Source organism: Silurus aristotelis, assembly GCF_946808225.1.
Source record: "Silurus aristotelis genome assembly, chromosome: 10".
NCBI lineage: Eukaryota > Metazoa > Chordata > Actinopteri > Siluriformes > Siluridae > Silurus > Silurus aristotelis.
Window position 1 is genome coordinate 28,015,567 of NC_139583.1, and position 26,282 is coordinate 28,041,848.

General features: G+C 38.5%; 2 protein-coding genes across 2 annotated transcripts in view; one reads left to right on the plus strand and one right to left on the minus strand.

Annotated features, from left to right (window-relative positions):
* The window catches only part of LOC310732534 (RNA-binding Raly-like protein), an 83,317-nt gene extending 64,338 nt beyond the window's left edge, over positions 1–18,979 (plus strand). Inside the window, exons 4-9 of the mRNA XM_083553181.1 lie at positions 7,139–7,299; positions 8,949–9,062; positions 12,056–12,210; positions 15,366–15,419; positions 17,664–17,904; positions 18,169–18,979. Coding sequence (XP_083409307.1) covers positions 7,139–7,299; positions 8,949–9,062; positions 12,056–12,210; positions 15,366–15,404 — 469 coding nt within the window. The 3' untranslated portion in view covers positions 15,405–15,419; positions 17,664–17,904; positions 18,169–18,979. The remainder of the gene's footprint in view (positions 1–7,138; positions 7,300–8,948; positions 9,063–12,055; positions 12,211–15,365; positions 15,420–17,663; positions 17,905–18,168) is intronic.
* Positions 18,980–21,033: 2,054 nt separating this feature from the next.
* pdcd5 (programmed cell death 5) lies at positions 21,034–26,282 on the minus strand. The gene is made up of 6 exons (XM_083553203.1): positions 26,038–26,282; positions 23,535–23,578; positions 23,351–23,412; positions 22,758–22,849; positions 21,943–22,014; positions 21,034–21,394 (listed from the first exon to the last, which is right to left on the minus strand). The coding sequence occupies exons 1-6, from the start codon at positions 26,101–26,103 to the stop codon at positions 21,341–21,343; spliced, it is 390 nt and encodes a 129-aa protein (XP_083409329.1). The 5' UTR covers positions 26,104–26,282; the 3' UTR covers positions 21,034–21,340.

Genomic DNA, 26,282 nt, shown 5'->3' on the forward strand with positions numbered 1-26,282 from the left:
CTGGGAGGTTTCATTTATAAAAAGGTGAAAAAATGAAAGGTTATTTTTGCTTGTCACATATAGTTTACAGTACAGCTGGTTAAGGGCCTTCCTCAAGGGCCCCAAGAGTAGCAGATTGGCGATACCCCAACATTTCAATCAGTAACCCAGAGCCTTAACCTCCTACCATCTCCCATATGTAACATCCCACTTGAAACAGCATGCACATGTAATCCCACCATCACCAAGCTGTCAATCCTGGGCCCCTGAGCAAGGCCCTTAACCCCATAGATGCTCAGTTGTATGAATGAGATAAACATAAGTCTGAATAAGGGTATCTGCCAAATGGCATAAATTTTAATGGTTTCTGTTATTACTTACTCTTTAGCAGGTTCTCTCCTGCCTTGTGTACACCACGGATTTGTTTCACTTAAGAAGAAAACTTGCAGACCCCAGAACGCTCTCTCTCTCTCTCTCTCTCTCTCTCTCTCTCTCTCTCTCTCTCTCTCTCTCTCTCTCTCTGTCTATTTCTCTCTCTCTCTCTCTCTCTCTCTCTCTCTCTCACTTTCTCTTTCTCTCTCACTCTGTCTCTCTCACTGTGTCCCTCTCTCTGTTAATCTCACTCTGTATTTCTTACTCTCTCTCTCTCTCTCTCTCTCTCTCTCTCTCTCTCTCTCTCTCTCTCTCTCTCTCTCTCTCTCTCTCTGTGGTAAGGGTGAATGTGGTGTGTTGCCAATGTTTTTGCAGTTTTAACGTGCAAAAGCTTAACGCGGTGTTCAAGTTTAGAATTGAGAGATTTAACTACAACATCTTATCCACTGATGCTGAAATTAAATTTTGGAGTCTTTTAATTATGTATGGAATAGTTTTAAACTGAAGAAGGCAGCTTTTAACTCCCTACAGCAGTGGTGAGATGTGACAAAAGCACAAATAAAACTATTTTATCAACAGTACACTCAATGTCACAAGAGACATTACCAGATCTCTGAAAGCTCTGGAGATAGAAAGAGAGCATTCGGAGGCCACAGGAATTCAAGGTCATATTAAAGCCCTCAAAACTAAATGACCTGCTGGATACTACAGCACAGGGGGCGCTGTACTATGTGCCTGGTAGGTCGATATTTGATAACATATACTTAATTTGTGACATTTTGGACGTCTCCAGGCTATTGGCCTTAAAGACTGGTCTGAGTGACAAATTAAAAAAAAAAACTGGGAAGGCACTGTAGAGCACATCGAGGGCAGACTGAGCTGTCCTCCTACAGGGGGCGAACACTGGTGAACATCAACCTGGCCATGCCGTCTCTCTGCCACAAGCTGGCATGCGTGGATCTGCCGCCAAACCAGCTAAGGAACACAGGTGACGGGTGTGGAGGTCCCCTTCTGGAGTGCAGGGGTAAAAAGGAGATGAACTTTGGGACAGTGTCGGAGAAGCTGCTCTACAAGTGTTTTAAATAAGAAAAAGCTGAGTGGGAGGGTGGACACCCAGTGGAGAAATGTACTTGGTTTTAATGATGATATTAAACCGGAGTGGAGACACTGTATAATCCACCATTAACCAAAAAATCTGCCGACCTCCAGTGGAGGATTTTACACTGTCTTATCTCTGTGAACTCTTTTATTTGTATTTTAAACCCTGATGTTTTACAGGACGGTCCGTTCAGTTCACAAAGAGAGACAGTTTTTCACGCTTTTACTCACTGCTACAGATTACAGTCACTGTTTGAAATGTAAGGTCTTTTTAGGACTTTTTAGTGTTTTATTCTTGGTTTTAAATATGTCTGGAGAAACGGGTAAATATGGCAACTGATTAATTTTATTTTTGGGCAGGAGAAAATGGCAATATAACTGACCATGAAGAACAAAGTGACACAAAATGCAGACTGAAACAGAATGTTCTCCAGACTATTACAATCAAGGATTGTGGTTGATTTTAATGTTTATTAGAGTGTGGGAGACCTGAAGATGTTTGAGGCTGTGTGGTGTTGTAGAAAAGCTCTGTGTTCTGTGAAAGAGGAAGAATTGCACTTTGTACCAGTCTTCTTCTCCTTCTTCTTCTTCTTCTTCTTCTTCTTCTTCTTCTTCTTCTTCTTCTTCTTCTTCTTCAGAACTAGGCTAGGGTTAGTTCTGAAGAAGAAGAAGAAGAAGAAGACTCACAGAACACAAAGCTTCTCTTCAACACCACACAGCCCTATCCCTCTCTTTCTCTCTCTGACTTTGTCCCTCTCTCTGTCCATCTCTGTGTTTATCACTGGCAGAATGACTTTGAGGGTGGGGAGTTTCAACTTCCTCACATGGCGTCGTGTGGTGAAATGAACGCCGGTGTAGAAGAGTGTAGTGTAGCTGTGAGAGAAGTGGTCGGATGTGAAAATGTCCTGCCGGGCTTCTAGAATGAACAACGCGGTAGTGGGTTATTTTGAAAACCGGGGAGTTGGCGAACACTTTGGTGGAAAGTGGAGTTGTTATTGAAAATTTTTTTTGTCCCAGTGCTGCTGCTGTCTTCTCTGTCCAAAAAGGTGTTTCTGTCCAACGTGCGGCCCTTTATTAAAAATGTTTTTTTAAAGTGCTGACTGAAATATTAGAGCGATATGGAAAGTTAGTTTCCCAATCAAAATGATCTTAAGCCGCTGTAAATCGCCATTACTGAAATATATAGTGTCAATTAGGTGTTTTGTGTTTATGGTCTTAAAGGATAATAAAGAAGTTCTAGATTTAACGTTTAATTTTACCCAGGGTGGTGAAACAGGATATTTTGTGAGGGCCAACAAAACAGGAGAAAGCCAAGTACAACATTCCATCAGTTTCAGCTGAAAAATCACCTGAGGAAGAAGAGGCAGAACAATCGGCTAGAACCGAGGTGCCCACAGCAGCAGAGACACCTGAGGAAAACATTGTACAAAATCCTACAGATAAATTCTTAATAGATTCATCAGGTTTAGCAGCAGCTTCAGAACAAATGAAAGAAGAACAAGTGATTAAGGTGGATACAAAAGTAGTCTCGGTATCTGAAAGGCCTCAGTCAGCGAATGATGTTGAGAAGCAGAACTCTGACAAGAACCATGACATGAAGTCGATAGAGGATCAGTGTTTACTGAGAGAACAAGACGAGTGTGCCTTTAAAACACTACAAAAGAAGAGAAAGAAGCAACATCACCACAGTAAACCAAAAAGGACAGACAGTATTGTGTTGATTCAAACTGACACGGGGAAACTGACCTCTCAGAGTGCAGCACTTCCCATGATCAACCACATAATGAGGCTCCAAAACTAACCTATAGTGAAGAGAACATTAAACTCTTTTTGAGAGCAACTAAGAATGCAAGACATGTGCGAGGAGCATGCAAGGAGTGTTTTCCCGATTTAGAACAATTTGCTGAAAAAAATAAAGCTTTTAAAAATGAAGGACATTTCTCCGAGACTAAGAAAGATCCTTAATAAAAATAAACTTTCAGATATGCATTAATAATGGAAATTAAAAACACTTTATAAGCCCTTAAAGGACTAGTCTCTCTATGAGATTCTTGTGTATCCTTCTCTTCACCTTGAAGAGAGAATTTCACATGGCTTCTCTCAATTTTTCTTAAAGACCTCTTCCATTTTCTTCTTAAGTAGAAGAAATTGCAACACAGAAAATCTGTTTTTATTGGCAGGAAACTTCAACTGTACGGAATATGCAACAGATAGGAATCATGTTGAACCACATATGGCTTCTCTGAAAACTCAGCTGATAGAAACCTACCTCAACCTTTGGAGAAACTTCCATCAGACTCAAAGGCAATAAATGTGGGTTCACTCATATGATAATTTGTTTTTTTTAGCAAGATTGGTCAGATTTTATGGTTTAAGTCATTAACTAAATGTTTTTAGAGGTTGTTCCATCGTTCCAGTTAGCTTCTCGGACCATAGTTTTGTGGGAATCACTAGGATCCACAAAACCAAAAGAGCGCTTTATGGCACATCAATGATAATCTTTTATGTGACTTAGAATTTCGTGCTACTTTCTAATTCTTTTGGACCAATTTTAAAACCACGGAATCACAGTGATGACACCACAAGAGTTACAGAATGCTCTTCAAGGCATGGCAAGGGGCAGAGCACCAGGAATATCTGTGGATCTGAAGTCTTTTTGGCCTGAGATCGGTGCTGATCTGCTTAGTCATCATCGAAAGCCTGAAAAGTGAAAGGTTACCACTGAGCTGCCAAACTCTTAGACTGATATATAGAATTGATATTGGTCTATTGGTATATTGGTATCGACCCCCCCCTCACACACACACACCACCACCACCACCTTCAGTATTTAAAAAAATCCAATCCATATTAGTGAATTTCTTTGGGGACAACCTTCATTGGGTCCCACAATGCGTTTTATATTTGCCCAAAAATTTATTTATTGTATGTATTTATGTACAGAGCAGCGCAGCAGCCTTCTAGGTAAAATTTGTACAAACTCTTCTTAATAGTTCCACTAACTACCATACTCTTAAAAAATTACGAATGTCTGGGTTTAGATAAACCTTTGTTTTGAATGAATGCTAAGAAACTGTCGGTAGCTATCCATCTACCCAAGCTACCCATCTTCTATTGTAATTTATTTAATGATCTAATTGATCATTTAGTGGTCACATGACCATAATTTTTATGCACAACTGCCATGTCCAATACATCTTTTTAAAGGCTGTCTATATTTTGTCGTTCTGAGATTTTATCATCTTTTGTTGCTGGTTCATTTTGAAAGGAGTGGATAAAAAAGAGCAAGCATTTCCTGGAGTGTCTTTCTACTGAAGCAGAAGCTCAGGATATAATGAAATTTTTATCAGCATGTCCGTTCGGACAGGGTGTTTATTCATCTCTTAAAACACAGCAGAGTTCAATGCAGACATACTGACATAATGGATTCAGGTGGGACAAAAATGCAACTCTAATAATTATGTTGCCCAACTAATCCAGTCCGAGCAGAGCTTCAGGCAGGTCTGAGGCACATCATTTTAATCCAACATCACTCTTTAAAACAATTTTCACCCCAGAAAGCTCAGAGGACTCAGTTAATTCCGTAAATTATGGTAGTGTAAAGGCTCAGAAGGTTGACACCGGACAACTAAATAAACACTCTTCGATTTGCAAATGAGCGCTCTCTTTCAGCGAGCTGCCAAAGCAGGACTTGAGTAATTGTTTACTCTATCTTATCTGCTCAGTCATGGATTAGGGGCTTAAAGGCTTTCTCACATCTTAATCCTGTCTCCTTGATATACTTCGCAATCAGCAGACTGTTTCAGCTGTCACTCAGCGGTCTGATACAATCTGGCCGGGGTGCTCCAGCTTTAATCCGCGCTCAGGAAGATAATGAACAGCTTTCTAACAAATGTAATTAAAAGTAAATGGCCAGTAAAGTGCCTGAGCACCCGGAGGGCCAGTAATTACGAAAGGTACAGACGAGGAATCTGAGGAAAGTGCTTTTAAATGTCCTGCATGCAACTGTACAAAGACAAAGAAACTCTTTCTGTGTGCGTTTGTGTGTGTATATATATATATATATATATATATATATATATATATATATATATATATATATATATATATATATATATATATATATATGTGTGTGTGTGTGTGTGTGTGTGTGTGTGTGTGTGTGTGTGTGTGTGTGTTGTTATTTGCTTTCCTGGCCTTTTCACTGTATCCACTATGTGTTATGACACAATAAAGCAGGCTAGTGATAACTGAGCAGCTGTTCTTGCCTTCATATTTGATCAGATTAAAGTTAGCAAAAATCTTCCCCAAAAAATGTTTTCTCTTTTTTTTCCCCTTACACTCCCTCTCTCTTTTTCTATCTCTGATATAATGGTTGGTATCAGTATCCAAGCGAGCATGAGCTCCTAAAATCTCCCGTCATCGTCTTCGGGATAGAGCTTCTGATAGGCTTTGACAGCAGCAATTTGATTCTGTAGAAGATAGAACCTTCTTACCACTGATCATACGGAAGGAAGAGGGCCTCGAGACAGAGAAAAGGGGGGATCGGCGAGGAAGCTGGTGAAGGAGGAGTGGAGAGTTTTAGAACTGGTGTACAATAGAGAAGTACTGCCATTGAGCAATGGTTCTGGTTCTTATACGTGTCAGGAATCTGTTCTCCACCTGGCTGACTCGGTTTTCTCATGTTTTGAAATGCAAACACTCCCGTACTGGTTAACTGCGTTCGCAGACAAACATGCACATACACAAATTGAAACGAACTCATAAACTTTTGCTGAAATGCAAACACTGAGCCGGCTGCTGAAACGCATTGATAGTGTGCTCATATGGAACGTTATTCATGAGACAAAATGAATGCATTAATGATTAATTAAAATGAAAAAATGTAAGCTTCTGTTTGGGAAAGACCTTTATTTAGGACATGGGCAAAATAAGATTTAGAAATTTTATGACAGTTTGTTTTAAAATCATCCAGAATTCCTCATCCAGAATGCTTTAGCTGAGAATAAACATTTCTCAGAAGGTTAGCTTATTAACTAGTTTATTTGGCAACAGTGGGAAAAAAAAAACACTTTTCAGAAATCTTGCCATATTAGCTTATTATTATGCTAAGCTTAGCTGGGGAATAAATAAACCTTCATGAATGAAATTTTCTCTCAGGAATTCCTGACACGTTTCCTTATAGTTTGCTGACCAGCGAAAGCAGGACAAAATATTGAACATTTATGAACGCAGCATAAACATTCCTCTCAGAAATCGTCAGGTTAGCTCAGCTGGCTAGCATTCATTGACAAGCAATAGCAAAAAGTATAGTTGGTATTTATGAACGTTGAATTAATGTCGTTTCAGAAACTGTTTTTGTTAGTTAGTTGGCAAATAGCAGAAGTTAAAACAACAGTATGAAATCCTGTGAAGTTTAGTTTTTGCTACTTGGCTAGCCAAGCTAATTTTCAGCCATAAAGCTAGCATTAGCAGTGAAGATTTCCTCAGAAAACGTGTCAGTGATTGCTAGCAAGTGTTTGGAGTAACAAATGTGTGACTGATTATGTATAAGGTTAAAGAAAACTCCCTCATTATGCAGGAGTTTGGAGGACTGTCCACCACTCTGTGTACACTGTATAAATTGTGCTGTTATGAATGTGTGTGTAAATAAGTGAAGGTAATTGCAGCATCCATTTGTGCTCTTCAGGGTGTTTGATTACCAGCGCGTCCCATCCACGGTGCCTGCGCTGCCCCACAGTTCCAGCCTGGCCAAGAGAGCACGCTCATCTTCTTCCAGGCAGAGACGCAGCCGAGACTGCTCGTCTTCCAAGAGTTCCTCCAGACCCCACTCATCCAGCAGAGCCAAGTGTATGTGAAATCACACTCAAAAATCAACAATATAACGATATACAGGACCTGTGAAACACCTAGACTTTTGTTTTTTCAGATGTTTCTATGCAACAAACTAAGTTGAAAAACACACAATAATTGGACTGAAAGAAAGTGGACAGATGAGACCAAATATGACAGAAAAACATCTGTCTAAAAACAGGGGAGAAGATGTTAGCAGACTGCCTCAGCCCCACAGTCAAACATGGAGGTGGAAGTTTAATAGTTTGGGGATCTTTTACAGCAGGGAAGGTGAATACTTATTATGGGTGAAAGGAATATGAACCAACATGGCTACCATTCCATACTCCATCACCATGCAATTCCCTCTAAATGGCAGCTCATTGGAACCGACTTCACCATACAACAAGACGATGACCAGAATTAAGTTCTGTATTTAGAGACCAAGCAATCATTTGGAGTTGTATCTATCACGCAATGGTCTGCCCAGGCATTGTACCAAAAAGTTAGAAAGGCCTGATGTAAAACTTCTTCCCAGAATTTTATTATTTTTCTTTATGACATTTTTCCCTATTAATTCCTCCTTAATTATGAAATACAGATTTGATACGAGTGAAACATATCTAAAAATGGTATTTTCAAAATATGTCTCTGGCATTAATCAGAGTGCTTTTCCAAATGTAGGGGAGGGCAGTATTTGACCCTCAGACTTTAGTATAGGGACCCTTGGATTTAATCAAAAAGCTTATTGAGAACTTCGAAGATTTTATATAGAACCCTGGAAGATTTTGACTTACATGAAAATTTTTTAATTAAATAATTGTAAATAAATAAATAAATAAATAAATAACTTTCTTCTTCAAATCAGGTCTGGAGACCAAACAACCTTTCTAAGAATTTTCTTTTTTTTTTGTAAAACCAGGATTAATGTTCTTACTTACTTTAGGACATTTCAAAACTATAGGGGAGAGGGGCACAAACTTTTGCATTTGACTGTGCTGTAAGTATAATGCTTTAATGTATGGCTTGTTTTCTGCCTGTTGGATTTCAGTTGAATAATCAGCTGGTCTCGGGAGAGGCTTAAGTTGCTATTTTATTAAAAGCCTCTTCTCTGTAGCCTTTTGTCTTTTAATGGAGACGGCCCTATCAGTGCATGCCATTACACCAAATTAACAGAGCAGAAAGAATAAGAGAGTGTTTGGAACATGCTATTAGCACCGCAGCAGGTCTCGGGTCACCTCGGTGCTTCAGCTCCAGGGTCCAAATGTCGGCTTGTTCAGTGAATCGCTCTGTAATTTCATGTCGATTTCATTTTTAATCCTAGTGTCTCATTTACCCCTTTTATCGTTCATTCTCCAAGCTGATTGGTCATCTGGTATTTCTCATTGTGCATTCCATGTTCACTGAAACACTGAGGCACAGAATGATGGCCTGGGATTTTATAAGGGAACGAAATAGTTTTTTTTCCGAGTGTTTTGTGTGTGCAATTCATTGAAGAAGTCGTTACAGATCAAGTGATATCATCTGCCTCGGCTCGAACTGCCCCGGTCGTTATTTCACAAAAAAAAAAAAGCTCAGTTTTATGGCCGGGTTTTACTTTTTTCTAACCTTTTGTTTAAAGTGGGAATTCTCTATCTCACTATCTCTATCTCAATGTGCCTGTGCAGTGAAAATGGAGGAGCTGCAGACCATAAAGCGCGAGTTGACCATGATAAAAGTTCAGATTGATGGCCTGCTGGACAGCCTGGACAGGATGGACAGACAAAGGCAGGAGCACACAGGTCAGTCATTTTCCAGATACAATGGTGATCTTTCTGAACTTCTTTTCCTCTTATCCTTTGCACAAGATAAAATAAAATATTGACTTGTACTGGTCATGATGTGGTGAGAGGGTTGAGCTTATGTTGCCCCCTAGTGGTAATCTCTATACAGAGGGCTTGAGCTTTATCACCTCAAGTTACTGCAGTATATTGAGATTTTCATATAATAATAAAAGGTTTATATATAATACATAAAGGATTCTTTGGGAAACGCGGAGTTTTTTGTTTGCTTTGCACCTTCTTGAGATTTGAATCCTGTCTCCGATTTTCTCAGGGTTCTCTGGTTTTCTCCTTCAGTCCAAAAACATGAATTGCAGACTTGTTATTTCCAGTGTGCATTTGCGATTATGGATGGACTGCCACCCCATTCCAGGGTGTTCTCTGGATGGATGGATGGATGGATGGATGGATGGCTGGATGGATGGATGGATGGATGGATGGATGGATGGATGGATGGATGGATGGATGGATGGATAAAATTCTTAGCACTTGCTGTTGGTGCAGTAATTTTAATTCGTGTGATATTTTAAGGCAATAATTGGCATTCCATTTAATGCATATTCATGAAGGATATTCATGCATATTCATTGATCCTTCATGGAGCTGGTGTTGTGCACAGGGGCATTGTCATGCTGGAACAGGAAAAGCATCCAAAGACATCATGTAGTGTTGTGTACATACATTTTGGTGGTAACATTTTTGGAAAGAACCATATATGGCTGGAAAATTCAGGTGTCCCAATCTTTTTTTATATATACAGTATATCATCTTCAGATTTCCATATTTATTACATATATCAGGTTTGCCAACATTTTTTATTTTAATATTTTTGATTTTAGTTCTATTTCTAATTAAACACCTTATCCAATAAATGATCTGTCAGCAGGTTCAAATGTACTTCATCATTCTCACTATCGCTTATTACTTACATTGTAGTTCCTCCATAATCCGTTGTAGTTGCTGAATAATAGGCTTGAAGTTAAATAGCTGAGTTTAAGTCGTTATGATAATTGGCAATGATCTGCTAATTAAATCACTGATGTGAGGCGATGAGAAAGGATGAGTAATTTGTGAAACCGGTCCACATCTGTGTGTGTGTGTGTGTGTGTGTGTGTGTGTGTGTGTGTGTGTGTGTGTGTGTGTGTGTGTGTGTGTGTGTGTGTGTGTTTGTGTCCATTTCTGCAGAATGTTCATTCATCTCTTTAGTCTTTCTCTAATCTCTGATTGACAGCTTAGTTTCTCTGAGTCTCTCTCTCTCTCTCTCTCTCTCTCTCTCTCTCTCTCTCTCTCTCTCTCTTGCTGTCTCACTTTTTTCTTCACTATTTTTCTACACTTCTGTCTAATTCATCCCTGCTTTAATTAAAGCTGCGCCGACGATGAGCGATCAATGTGTCTGAGTCAGTAATGTGAGCACACTGAGGGGCTTCAGCACTGAGAGATTTCTCTGTCACTTTACCAGCCATTAGTACAAAAAAAACAAAAAAAAACAATTCACATCTCTATGGCTGAAATTGAAACATAGTGATGATGAAAGATTGGGACATGCTTTTTTATCCTGGTGTGATATATAGATTTTTTTTTTCAGTAGATGAAAAAGCAATATTTGACTGTCAGCTTTGTGGCTTTATGAAGGTTTACTTCACGGAGAACTTTCTCGTTCTCATGGAGTCATTATGAAACGATTTAAGGTCCACGAAATGCTCTGGAGTAATGTACAGTGGCACTTAAATTCAATTACAAAACTTTTCGATATTTGAAAACACCCCAGTAAATGATTTCCTCACTGATTCTCTCTGTTAATGATATACGGTGTGTAGAAAACAGATGCATGTGGACCCTCATGAAGGCAGTTTAAATATACAGCAGTTCTCATTCAGCTTAATTTGATCTGTCATATGTACAAACGTAAAGAATATACGGAAAGGACTAAATAATGGAATTGAAAAAATTAAGAATTTAAATAGCTAAAAAAAAAGAGAATTGAATAATAATTAAAAAAAATAGAATTGCAATCATAAAAAATTCTCATTTGCAACAGAATAATGAAAATAAAAGTGCAAAAGCTGTGCCGTTATTCGTGCAATATGTTCACGCGTGCAGAAAAAAAAACAGGTTAAATATTATCATAATATAATATTGTAAATATTTAATATTGCTAATATTATAATTATTATTCTATATGAACTAAATAATTACTATCGAGTATAGTTTTTGTAGAATATGTAGGGAGACCAAGCTTACAACTAATTCATTTTTCTTTTTAAAAAAACTCATTATGAATAAAATACACCTCAGATTTATTCCTTCATTGTCGACAAAGAGTGTTTTTATATAGTGCACTGTAAAGAAAGAACATAAGATCAGCATGTGCCTTTACAGCTTCTTGCATGTCCTCTGAGCAGGTGTTGGATAATCAGCCATTATGACATTTTTTGGTTTATTGCCTTTTTTTTTTACCTTCTTGGAAAATTAATATTGTGTTGAGTGAAATTCATGTGCATTTTCTTTCTTTCTTCCTTCCTTCCTTTCTTCCTTCCTTTCTTTCTTTCTTTCTTTCTTTCTTTCTTTCTTTCTTTCTTTCTTTCTTTCTCTCTTTCTTTCTTTCTTTCTTTCTTTCTTGTGAAATGGGGATACAGCAGGTAGTCTTGCCACAGGTCTCCTTGTGGGGTTCCTCCAGACTGTTAAAACCATAAGTGTGTGTGTGTGTGTTTGTGTGTGTGTGTGTGTGTGTGTGTGTGTGTGTGTGTGTGTGTGTGTGTGTGTGTGTGTGTGTGTGTGTGTGTGTGTGTGTGTGTGTGTGAGTGTGTGTGGAATTGACTAGCACCTTATTCAGATGGTATTCCTGGCTCATCCTAAGTGTTTCTAGAATCGATTCCAGATCTCAAAACCACTAGCAGAATTTTAACACTGAACCTTTTTTAGGCTTAAAGTTTAAAGTTCTTTATGTGCTGTAGGTTCTCCGTTTTCTCATGGTGGGAGCTCAGGGGGTTCACCATACCACCCATCAACCAGCAGTCGAGAAGGATCTCCCAGAACCCCCAGCCCGCGCCGAGGTGCCCGCAAAGACACTCCTGAGCTGGGAGAGGCCAGTGATGACGAGCCACACATGGTAATGAGCTTTATTCTATCAAATTCACTCTGAATCACCATAGCCTGTTTCTGCGTCTCTATAGATAACCAAACAGCAATCAGTGGGTTTAAAGAGGACAATGCATGCGTGTTTGTGTGTGTGTGTGTGTGTGTGTGTGTGTGTGTGTGTGTGTGTGTGTGTGTGTGTGTCGTTGTTGAAAAGGTTGGAGACATGAGATAAGCACAATAAGGAACGGGAGCGTGCCGAATCACAGTGACAGCTGATAAATGCGTTTAAATGCAAAACTAGTTCTGCTTTCTGACAGACAAAAATCTCCAGCTGAAAGAGCCAAAACATGGAAGTCTCACATTTTAAATAATTCAGAGTGACATTTAATATATATTTGTGTGTGTGTGTGTGTATATATATATATATATATATATATATATATATATATATATATATATATATATATATATATATATATATATATATATATATTAATCGCATGATTGTCATACTTTATCTCATGATGAATCACAACTTTATCTGTTCTAAATGTACCTTAAATTAATATTTTCCAATTTGAACATGACCATCAACAAATACGGATTCTTTATGCAAATGTATATTTATTATTAGTAAAACCAAACTCAACATAGAGCATGAAGACTAAATATTCGACCGTTTTTCGACCCCAGAGGGTTCATTGTTGCATCGTGGCGGATTTTGGTGCTTTATTTGAGACTTGGCGCAAAAAATGTTAAGTGATTAAAAATGATTTTTGGTGGTGTTAATTTTTAGAGTTAAGAAAGGATGTCATGAATAATAAATGTGTGTTGCGTTGGAGGTTTCGATTTCGCCTCTTTTATACTTATATATTTATAATTTTAATAAAAAACGGTCAAACATAAAACCGCATTAATCGCGCGTTAATAAAATGAGTGCCGTTACAATGAATTTGCGTTAATGCGTAATATATTAACATATATTTCATATAAAAACGGATCATCACACCTCCACCTCATAAACAAACAGAAAAGCCATCTAATCACACTGTTATTAGTTTGACACCTGAGACAGATTTGCTTGTGGCAGCACAAATTTCCACTAAGCCAGCACATTTTCCTCTTCCTTTCTTTGATTGCATTCATCTAAATCAAACACACACACACACACACACACACACACACACAATCCTACAAAAGCACGGTTAAAGAACTTATTAAGAAGAAAAACCCTTGCAGAGAGCACTTTTGCTGTCAGGCTTTTTCAGAGACATCTATATATAGACACAACTATTATTCCAGAAGCCACGTTACAATTATATGTAATTACCTTGGTCCTCTACCTGGTGGCAGTGACAAATGAAGTAGGTTTAGCCCCCTTCCATGTGTGTCCTGAGCACAATAGCGAAGCCGCAATTACTCCGCTGCTTTGTTAATATTACCAAGAGCTTTTTCTTCCTCCCAGAACGCTCCCTCACTAGGTACTGTTTTTGTTTCATGGCTGTGCAACGTAGTAGAAATGAAGTATCAGCCTCTTCACACCGACAACCAGAAATTAGTTTGGAAAAAATAAATATACACCTCGGTTCAAAATGACTGATATTTAAAAACATATACGAAAGTTCAGAGTATTCAGAATCATGTTACGCACATGCTTCAGCGATTTCCTGCTTCTATATGAAGGTTACATGGTTGAGTTAAGTCTGTAGTCTGTTGAGCAATCCTTCGAAAATAAATTAAGGGAGATGTAATAAGCTTGAATCAAATCATTCAAGTTATTAAATCTTGATAATCAGTTGGTGCCTGGGTGTAAATATTGCCCCCCAATTCATCTGGAGTCCAATCCCTCAACTATTGAGCTATCATAAAAAAAGAACGATGTTTTTTTTTTTTTTTTTGCCGAAATTCTTGCTGCAAGCAATTTTGTAAATGATCTCTGACTTCGAATCTCATCAAATACAGTTGATGCAGAAATAATCTAACAGTGGTGGATGCAGCACACAAAATATGTACTTGAGGTAAAAAAAAAAAAGAGATTCACAAGGTAAAATATTACTTCAGCAAAAGTGAAAGTGTCCCTTTAAACTTACAAAAGTATTTACCTTCAAATGTACTTCAGTATGGCTTTAATGTTCCTATTATCATTTTTATCACAAGACCTTTTACTTAATCAACTCAGTTTATGTGTAAAGACTCCAATGTGACTCTCAGCACACTGATCTATTAATAAAATGATATTAATGACTCAAACACTGATTGATTTATATTACAATCATCATGAGACCAAAATCTTCTTCTAAACTACTTAAAACAGAGCGTGCGCTCGATCCTGATTGGTGACTCGCTGGGTGTTTATGTTTTTATCCTCGTAAATAAAAAGGAACGACTGATTTTACAAAATGTAAAAAAAAAAAAATTTGACTTTGAAATGGAGTGAAGTAAAAGCTTCCTCAAATGAAAATACTTCAGTAAAGTACAGACACATAAAAACTACCTCAGTAAAGTAACGAATTACATTTACTTCCTTACTGTCCAACACTGGCATCTAAGATGATCATTGAAGTGTTTGCAGAATTACAATTAGATCCTTGTGGTATTTTATAGCTCAGCTCTATTCTATATTATGATGTGTGAGTTTGTTGTCTGTTTGGTGTTGAATTGTGGGATGAAGACAAACCATCTCACTACAGTGCATTACATGAACTCTATATTGCAAGTATGTGACAAAGAAACAACTTCGAACCTCTGGACTACACGATAACTGGAAGCGATGCAGTGGCATCTTCACACCGGTTGGTTATATTTGCGCATTAAATCAGATCTTCAAGTAATTAGGTACTGCCACATTTTCTTACTCCCTCCTGTTGTTCTCCAAGCTGTTTTCCAGTCTGCTTGTGCTCCTCTATAAACGATGAGAGCTTTATCTCTCATGGCGAGAGTCCATATGTTAGAGAGAAGAGGCTCAGCAAGAGCTGACTTGTCTCTCTGCGTCATCCCAGCGTGTCCTCATTCCCAGCCATTAGGCAGTGCTGCTGGGAGAAAACTACTGATCCGAGATCGGACACTGAGACTCGGGTCTCATTCGTAGCGCAGTACGCCCTCGTTGATGAATGCGAACATATTGCAGCGAAATGTTAACGTGTTGGTGCTCATGTTAAAGAGTCTTTATGTTTCTCTTATCCTCAGATGAATAATCACAACTCTGACATGGATGATGAAATGTGAAGCAGCACAGCTCAGGTAAGGAATATATTAACCTAAATCACACACATGTGTATGTAAACACATAGAAATCGCAAAATACACTATATGGACAAACGTGTTTGGACCATTAGACCGTTTCTATTCACTGTTATAATAACCTTCACTCCTCTGGGAAGATGTTCCACTAAATTATTTGAGTGTGCTTGTGGAGATTTGTGTAAGGTGAGGAGACCTGCGGTGCAGCGTTCACATTCATCCCAAAGGTGTTCAATAGGGTTGAGGTCAGAGCTCAATAGCAGATCTTCCACTCCAAACCTGTGCATGAAAACCATATCAGAAATTGGACATTAATTTGTGGATCCATATGGCATTAATGTACGGGTGTAGACAAAACTATATGGACAAAAGATTGTGGACACCTGACCATAAGGTCTTGGACCATCCAATTCCACATTTAGTCCCCATTTGCTGCTATAATAACCTCCACTCTCTCTCTCTTCTGGGGAGATGTTCCACTAAATTTGTGCTCATTCAACCACAAGCATTTATCCCATAGGTGATATTCCACTTCACCCAATGTGAAGCATATCTTCATGAAGCTGGCTTTGTGCACAGGGGCGTTGTCATGCTGGAAACACGTTTCAGTTTCCTGGTTCAAGTGAAGGCAAACTTTCACGCCACCGCATCCAAAGACGTTCTATACAATTGTGTGCCTCCAAGTTGTGGAAGAACCACACATGGCTGGAAGTCAGGCGTCCCAATAGTTGTTACAATATAATGTAGTAATATTGGCCCATAATATTATAATATATAATATATTCTTTAAATCATTTGTAATTTGTTTATACACCATTAACTTTGTACAAATTGCAGGTTATCACAGTGCCAATGAACTGTAAAGTAGTTTGGCTCATGAAATCAAGTAACATGTTAATTAAGCCTAATTATACTGTATACTAATGAGCTGTAGCTGCGTTTTGCCTCCGTTGTTTTGCCCCAAAGGCCAGTTTTTTGGATTACTATTGTTTCTCTTTTCCCTTATATTCAGTCGTAAGTGCAGGAAAGAGTGTGGGGTGGGTGGGGGGTGGTGGAGAGGGGGTTATAGTGTTTCCTTCTCTTCGGCAGGCTTTTTTTTAAGATAACATTTTAAATATAGATGAAGATAATTGACTCAATTAAGAGGTCATTAGATTAATGAAGCTAACGCGTAGGTACTCATTTCAAAGTTCTCGAAAGTTAGTAAGTAGTCCTACTTTTTATATCTTGGATTTGTGGCACTGTAATTAGCAGTAATACAGGAAAGATCGCTAATGAAACTAAGCAAGAGCAAATTAATTGCATTTTTATCTCGAAGCATGTATGTGCTATTCTTGACTGATTTTATTCACTGGTTTTCTACAGAGATGCCACACGATCATTGTTTTTTAATACATTTTTTCTTTCAGCTCTTTACAATTCTACAGCTTGGCTACAAACCCGCATGAGAACCAGAATAAATACTAAACTCTGCTAAAACACGAGATTCCAGACTGTAGTGCGCTTCTGATTTAACCCCTACAGCTCGATCCTACTGCACTGTAACAATCGCATCCTTTCATAATAATCACTCAAATGAGATTGACGGGAGAAAATCCTGTATGCTTTCCAGAGAAAAAGAGTTTCCCACAAAATTGGTGTTTTTATTGCCATCCATGCCTTCTTTCTTTCTTTCTTTCTTTCTTTCTTTCTTTCTTTCTTTCTTTCTTTCTTTTTTTCTTTCTTTCTGACATTTCATTTCATGACATTTTGGAGCGCTTATTTTCTACATTCTTTTCTTTCTTTCTTTCTTTCTTTCTTTCTTTCTTTCTTTCTTTCTTTCTTTCTTTCTTTCTTTCTTTCTTTCTTTCTTTCTTTCTTTCTTTCTTTCTTTCTTTCTTTCTTTCTTTCTTTCTTTCTTTCTGACATTTCATTTCATTTTGGAGCCCTTATTTTCTACATCCTTTCCTTCATTTCCCTTCTTTCTTTCTTTCTTTCTTTCTTTCTTTCTTTCTTTCTTTCTTTCTTTCTTTCTTTCTTGCTTTCTTGCTTTTTTGCTTGTTTGCTTGTTTTCTCTTTTATGTGTCAAAAGAATTCCAATAGCAACAATTGGACTAAAACCGTTACTTTAGTAAAACCACATGCAAATTGAATTTGAATCATCAGTATACATTTTTTTCATGAATATAAATGTACTGTAAACGATAGGAAAGCTGGTAATAAATAACCTTCAGGTTGATCCAGCTCCTTCTCTGTTATCTCCAGACTGGTCTGCTGAGTGATGTAGCAAGACAGAAGAGCCTGATTGCAGAAGAAGATCAGCTCAGTCTCCACGCCGGCATCTCACCCCAACACCACATGCAGCGTAATACAGTGTGCAGTAGAAATAATCCATCAGTTAAACTGGACATTGTGAGGTTTATATTTGGTTTGTTCTTCATAACACTTGTGTGTGTATTAACTCTCATTCCTGTTTGTAGTGTCAGGTGTCATTACAGCTTCTCCTGTTCTCCCTACACCTCTGTTCCAGAACACTGTTCTCCCTACACCCCTGTTCCAGAACACTGTTCTCCCTACACCCCTGTTCCAGAACACTGTTCTCCCTACACCCCTGTTCCAGAACACTGGTCTCCCTACACCCCTGTTCCAGAACACTGGTCTCCCTACACCCCTGTTCCAGAACACTGTTCTCCCTACACCCCTGTCCCAGAACACTGTTCTCCCTACACCCCTGTCCCAGAACACTGTTCTCCCTACACCCCTGTTCCAGAACACTGTTCTCCCTACACCCCTGTTCCAGAACACTGTTCTCCCTACACCCCCTAGAACCTTATTAAATTGAATGTATTGTGTGCCATTTAGTTTTTTTCTTTATTTCAGGAACTGTAGATCCTGATAATCAGTTGCTCCGATATCACGCCAATATAACAAAGTAAATGTAATTCGTTACTGTACTTGAGTAGCTTTTTTGCATATCTGTACTTTCTTGTTCTGATTGGCGCTTGGTGGCATCACCAACATACAGTTCAGCATCAGTTCACCACTGCATATAACGCATCATACACACCAGATAACACACTATACACATCACATAACACACATCATATAGCACATCACACAATAACGCGTTCATTTAAAAACAATATTTCTGTCTTTCCTTCATTGCATTCTTTTTCTCATTCATTTAGTCCATCTTTGCTTGCTTCTTTCTTTTTCTTTCTGTTCCTTTCTTCCTTCCATTTACAGTACGTTTTTACATCTACGTCATTTAGCAAACCCCCTTATCCTTATAAACATCTTTTCAGCGTATTTTACTCCTCTTCTCTCAGTCCATCTCCTTCCCCCCGTAGAGACGCTTCTTATTCGTCTTCTCTTCATGTCGACTGAGCCTCGTTCTGGAATCCTCTTCTTCTGAGTCCACGGCACTTCAGCCTGAGAGTAACCGCGTGGGTCGGCGTGTAATAATGTGTAATATTGTAAAACTTCGTTTCGTGTGTTTCTCGCTGTCTGATTTTATCTTCCTTTTTTGTTTTTAATCTCGGAAAAGAAAACAAATAAAAGAAATATCTCAGACACTTTCATCAGAAGTGTACCGTTCCTTTGTGTTCTTTTTTTCTTTCGCAGTCACACGGAGCGAGACACGTTCATGGACATGATGGTTTTAAAAATAAAAAATAAAATGGTTTTGTCTGAACATTAGGTGATAATTCACTCTTTTGTTTTTTATAATGACTCAGAGGGAATAAGTGGAAGTAGATGAACCTCCGGTTCCGAAAAACAAAAAAGCCTGCAGGCACACAGCACACACTGTGGAGTTAGCTCAATAGACTGCGCGGTCCAGACCTGCTTCTGTGCCAGAAATATTGCACAATCGCCACATTTGTGTTTGTGACAAAAGACAGCGACAAAAAAAGAGCAATTTATTCGAGGTCCTGAGTGCACCGAGACAATTTCCTCCACAGTGTGAGTGAACCCAGAGCTCAGACACAACATGATGTTTGCAGCATAAATCCCTGTGGAGCAGAAAGATTCAGGATTTAATGGTTGATATACGTGTTTTCTTCTGATTGTGTGTGTACTGTAGTTGGCAAAGTAGCAACAATCACTTAAACCAAACAAGCACGTCAATCAAAAGTAGCATTGCAAAATTCCAGGAATTTTCAAGACTGGAAAACATGGGAATTACTGGGAATAAACTGGGAATTTACAAAATTGCAGGGTAACCTATAACAGGGAAATACAGAGAATTTAGTGCAATTTTAGTTGAATTTCTTCCCTGAATCACATGCGCATAGCACACTTACTACAGGGGTACTGAGACCACGCCCCTTACCTGCACTGTGCAATCCTCAATCACATGACACATCATTTCTTCAATCCTGCACACAAAACAATGTCCCAAAATGTCTAACTTGGTGAGTATTTACATAAATTACATAATTATATACATTTATGTTTAAAACTTCCTTGTGCTACATAAAACATAGTCCACCTGTGTGCACCTTCCTCCACTCTTATACGTCACCCGATGATCCTCCTTCTTCTTAAAATACGTGTTCACCACTGCTATTTCCATCCTTTTAGCAAAATCTACCACCATCTGCCCTTCCACATTCCTCTCCTTAAAACCATACCTACCCATCACCTCCTCATCACCTCTGTTCCCTTCACCTACATGCCCATTAAAGTCTTACCAATCTTTCATCTGAAACTCACTTCTAACTCACTCCAGAAATCTTCCTTCTCCTTAATCTCACAACCCACTTGTGGAGCATAAGCACTGATGACATTTATCATCACGCCTTCAACTTCACCTCCACTGCACTCTTACTAAACTTCTCCATCAGGATCACCCCTACACCATTTCTCTTTCCATCCACACCATAATACAATATGCTGTAAAGTACCGTAATTTTCGGAATATAAAGCGCACCCATATATAAGCCGCACCCACAGAATTTGACAAAGATTTTTATTTTGAACATAAAAAAGCCGCACCTGTCTATAAGCAGGTGTCTAAACTAATGTACTTTACACAGGCTTTAATGAAAGACACGTTACACGGTGTAACAGGTGAAATATTTTGCGCTTCCTTTAGGAGCATAGCGGTATTTTGGGAAAAGCATGCCACTGCATTTCCCGGTATTACTGCATGTGTGTAAGACCGAGGAATATGTCCTTATTATTTTCTGATGCTCATTTCTAAGTTTCTTTGACTAACCCCTAACGCTGTTGCCAAGAAAAAAAAAAAAAGCACGAGTTTTGGAAACCGTTTTTACTCCCGAAGCCGTGCAGCTCAGAACACAGGTGAGGTGCGTTTTTTCATTTTCGTTTGGAAATTTCATTGGTCTAATGTTATGTCGCTCAGTTTTTTGGCTTAAAGTTTGTGAAACCAGGAAAAGATTATGGAAAAATCCATAAATTAGCCGCTTCGTTGTTTAAGCCGCGGGGTTCAAAACGTGGGAAAAAAGTAGCGGCTTATAGTCCGAAAAATACGGTAAATGTAACATTTAATTACAGGTCACAGGTGCTTAATCACATCCTCATTCACACCAATTTTGCTGGGTTCTGTATAAAATGTATGAACAATCTAAAAACACTGGCCATACACAATAGAAAGACTCAGAATAGTACATAGTTTTATATAAGGTTTTTTTTTTATTATGTAAACAGTTGAATGCTGGATACACGAATTAAGAGATGATACTGAGGCCTGATCTGTTTCGATGCCAAAGCGGTCCGTAGAAAATTACACTGTAAATAGTTGTGGGGGAAAAAAAAACTACTAGTGAAAAATCCACAATATTTGTGTCCAAAAGTATAGGAGTCGTCTTTCCCCTCCAGGACGCTGTTCTCCATTAATCGGACCTTTCTTTAGACACCGGCGCTATTTGAGATCGGGGGGAGCGCAGTCATCTCTCACCAGCACACCGACTGGAGCTTCAATAATCATCATCATCATCATCATCAGAGTCCAACACTCGCCGCCTGTTAAACTGAAAGAGAGCGGAGGGGGTGTTCTAGCAAACTTATAATCAATTATAATTTACATTATATGGACAAAAGTATTGGGACATCTGACTTTTTCAGCCATATGGTGTTTTTTTCAAACTGTTACCACAAACCTTTTATAATGTGTCTTTGGATGTGGGAAAAAAAAATAATTTTCTTGGTATTTGAACAAGGAGACCCAAACCTGTTCCAGCATGACGATGCCCCTGTGCACAACGCCAGCTCTATGAAAATCTGGTGTGCCTGGTTTGGAGTGGAGAAGATCTTTCTGCTATGGAGATCTCGCAACCCTATGGAACGAACTGGAACACTGACTGCACCCCAGGCCTCCAAACATCAGTACCTGACTTTATTAACACCCTGAATAAATCTCACAAAATCTCCAAAATCTAGTAGAACATCTTCCCAGAACAGTGGAGGTTATTATAACACCAAATAGAGACTAAATGTGGAATGGGATGTTCAGGTGTCCACAAACTTTTGTCCATACAGTGTATCTAATCCTTAATGCCAGGTGCAGATGGAGTTTTACCTTGACGGTTGTTTTCTTCTCTGTTTGTTGACTGACTTTTTCAAGAATCTCTATTAATCCAGACTCTGAGATCTGAGAAGAGGATGATGCAGACCTTAAAACATTTCCATCACAGAATTCTTTTTTTCCCATTTATTTAATGCAGCTTTGCTTTTACATCATACAGGAAAAATAAACGACCCGAAACTAGAAAGTCTATATAAAGGCCTATACATTTTATTAAATAACATACAAGTATACAACTTTTAATTCTTACTTATTAGTCCTTCATGATTCAGTTCATTTCCTTTCATTTCTTCTACTATATGTTCTTATTCCTCTCATTCACATTTCTTTTCTTTTCTGACTTTCATCCGGCTACGTTCCTTTGTCTGATCCCGTCTATGCTTATGTTTATACCATTTCTCCTCAATGCAATTCTCTTGCTTTCCCTCCTTTCTTGCTTTTCCTCCACCTTTGACTTGTCTTTTTTTCAGATTTCCTTTCTTCTATTACAGTCCCTACTATTTTCATTCTTAATTTTCACATTTTCTTTTTTGGTCACTTTTATCCTTCTTTCCAACTTTTTTTACATACTCCTCCTACCCAGTTTTTATATTCATTTATTCATTTCCATTTATACTATTCATTTTATTTTCTTTTTCCATGTTGTTTGTCTGTTTGTTTTTATCTCGTTTCTAACATTTATTTATTACTCCTTAGCTCCTCCCAAGTCCTTTCTTTTTTATCTTTTTCTTTAATCTTTTAATTATTCCTAGCTTTCTTTCTGACTGCAATTCGGTCCCCTTTTTGTCTTTTGTGCTCCTCGTGCTCACCTTTCCCCCAAGCTGGCCGAACCGAGCCATTTGTATCAGATAATTCTCCACTGCTTTTGCTTTGTCAGGTTTCACCAGCGCCAAGTTACTCACTGCAATCAAACACAGAAACGAGTGAGGTTCAGCAGAACAGCACCACCTGCTGGTGCACAGAGGAACTGAGTCACAACAGCTAGTAACCGTGTAATGTTTAAGATATGGGGGGGACAAAATTATTGGGACACCTGACCATAATAATTCCACAAACCTCTTCCAGCATGACAATGCTCTTCTAAGCAAATCCAGCTCTGTGAAGATATGCTTTGCATAGGATGGAGTGGAAGATCTCCTGCTATAGAGCTCTGACCTCAAGCTTACTGAAGTCTCTAGGATGAATGTGCACCCCACGCCTCCTCACCCCACCTAACATCACTTTATTATCCACATGTGGCTGGATGATCCACAAATACACTCCAAAATCTAGTGAAACATCTCCCTAGAAGAGTGGAGGTTATTATTAGATCAAATGTGGTTCTTCAAAAAGAACATACCAATCTTATGGTCAGGTGTCCACAAACTTTTATCCATAGAGTGCACTGAGAAATTAAACTCACATCTCGCACGAGCTGATTGATCTAAAACCTGGGCCAGTATCGTGTTCCTCATTTCGGTTTCTCTGTGAGGAGGAAATAAGACTTCACACAATTGAACAACCCACATAAAAACTTACGACAATTATAAATCAAACACAGCTGCTGCAGATGTAGTGAAGCTAATGATGTAACTATAGTGTCATACCGTTGCTTGGCTTCCTGTTGTCCTTGTTGTTCACCAGATGAGTCCTAAAACATAAAAAAAAAAGTTAAGCTGTTTTAATATAAACTATTGTAGCTGTTCAAACAATTCAGACAAATGATGAAATAGTGTGTTTAATGTGTGTATGTTCATGTTCATCCAATGCAACAAATCACACATAATTCATGATCATAACTGGCCATACATTTTAAAATGGCATTGAGGAGTCCGATGTTTATACAGCGTTTAGGCAGAACATTATGACGTTCACTAGTGAAGAACACTAATGATCTCTTCATCATGGCACCTGTTTGTGGGTGGATTTATTTATTAGGCAGCAAGAGCGAGTTTGACAAATTGTGACGTCTAGACGTCTGGGTCAGACCGTCTCCAAAACTGCAGCTCTTGTGGGATGTTCCTGGTCTTCAGTGGTCAGAATCTATCAAAAGTGCAGCAGGGAAGGAACAAAGGTGAACCGGCAACAGGGTCGTGGGCGGCCGAGACTCACTGATGCACGCTGATGTGTTCTGATCCAACAGAGAAACTCCTGTAGGTCAGATTGCTGAAGAGGTTTATGGTGTTGATGCTCGAATTTCTGATAATTTCACTGTAAAGTCCCTTCACCTTTTGAACTGGATTATAATTAATGAATCAACACAACAAATTCCATAATTATTGACGCTGGAGAAGGCAGGAATCCATATTTTAAAAATTACTTATTGGTGCAAAATGGTGTGGATTGCTCTGTAATGCCCCCTAGTGGACCAATAAAGTTTGGATTTTTTTCCTCTCCGTTCCTCCATTTTTGCATTCTACAGTATCTTCTGTGTTACCAGGTTTCCAGAGTTTCAAGTTCCAGACGTCATGTGATGGGTTAAGATCGATTGTGATTGGTCGTAACATCATACCACGAATACGACTGAAGATTTCAGCTATCATTTTACAAATACTTGTATATAAACCTGATATTAGAAATGAGTTTATTAGAGGGATAGCGCATGTAGGACGTTTTGGAGACAAGGTGAGGGAGGTGAGATTGATATGGTTTCGACATGTGCAGAGGAGGGACATGGGTACATCAGAAGGAGAATGCTGAGGATGGCGCCACCAGGAAGGAGGAGAAGAGGAAGACCAAGGAGAAGGTTTATGGATGTGGTGAGGGAAGACATGTAGGTAGTGGTTTTGAAAGAGGCAGATGTAGAGGACAGGGGGTATGGAGACGGATGATCCGCTGTGGCGCCCCCTAATGGGAGAAGCCGAAAGAAGAAATAGAAATAAACCTAATAAATCCCACCACTAACAGATGCCACGATGAAGATATAATCAGTGTTATTTACTCACTGCATATAATGTTATAATGCCATAATGTCATGCCTGATACTGTACTGTATTTGGCTGAATGACAATAAAAGCCACTGGATTTGACTTCAGTAAAAGTTAAACTCCTCCTTCCACATTTATTTTCATGTAAGAGTGAAAAGGTTCTCGCTTCTAAATGGACTTCAGTACGAACAGTAAGATTAGTGATGTATGAGAACTCTGTATGAATAATGGATGCAGACCTCAGATCAGATCAGATCAGGAGACACAATGAGAGAACCCATACTCTACACACTCTTCAACTTCCAGCTTCACGTTCATCACCCTATCAGAAACTCTCTTCACCTCCACTACACACTTACTGTACTCTTCCTTCAGAATCACCCCTACACCATTTCTCTTTCCATCCTCACCATGATAGAACAGTTTAAACACCTCCAATGTTCCTGGTCTTACTCCCTGAACACACAACATATCTACCTTTCTTTCCTCGTAAGAGTGACCTGACCTGTGCAAATCTAATGACTGGGTTTTCCAATTTAATCAATTACTCATTTTAATCAATATAATAAAAAAGTATTAAATGAATGTGATTTATTCTATTTTAATGTTAATATATTTAATGTTATTCAAAAATATCATTATAAAATATTATTTTAAATAATACAAAATTTTAATAATAATAATCTGCTTTAACAAAAAAATAATTTATGTTTTGCATTTTGCCCCATAACCGTACCGAAATTGAACCGAACCATGACTTGAAAAACCGAGGTACGAACCGAATCGACAATTTTGTGTACCGTTACACCCCTAATTATTAACTTATGTGTAAATGTGTTTTAGTTTTATTTCGATGTCAAGCCCCGCCCCCTTTTCCTGCTCTGTAAACTAGCATAAAAGCTAAGTGATGTTTGCTAACTAGCATCTCAATGGCAGGCTAAAAAAAAATATGCGCCACGGCTAGAAATAAGCAACTAAACCAAGAAGAAGAAACGAAAATTTATAAATTATATATATATATATATATATATATATATATATATATATATATATATGATCATTTTGTTTGTTTTGGTTTGTATGGTTTGGTCTAAAACGTACCTTCCCATATCTGTATATACAGTAGGAAGGCTGGAGTCTGCCATGCTGATTTTGGTTTCTAGGCAGGTTTAGAGCCACTTACCCCCTGTTTTGCCTGCAGTTCTGCCATCCTCTGCCTCCTAATAGCCTCCAGTTCCTCATCAGCCATTTTTTCCAGAAGTACAGTTTTAATCTGAAGTGCTTCAAGAGATTTAAGGCCCAAATCTGAGCCCAAGTGCTATAGAAAGGTGTGGAAGCCAACCAGGCTGAAGTAATCACACCCAGAGCAGTCAAACACTCAGTGTAGAGATGCACGATCACACCGATTCTTATTACAGATTAATGTCG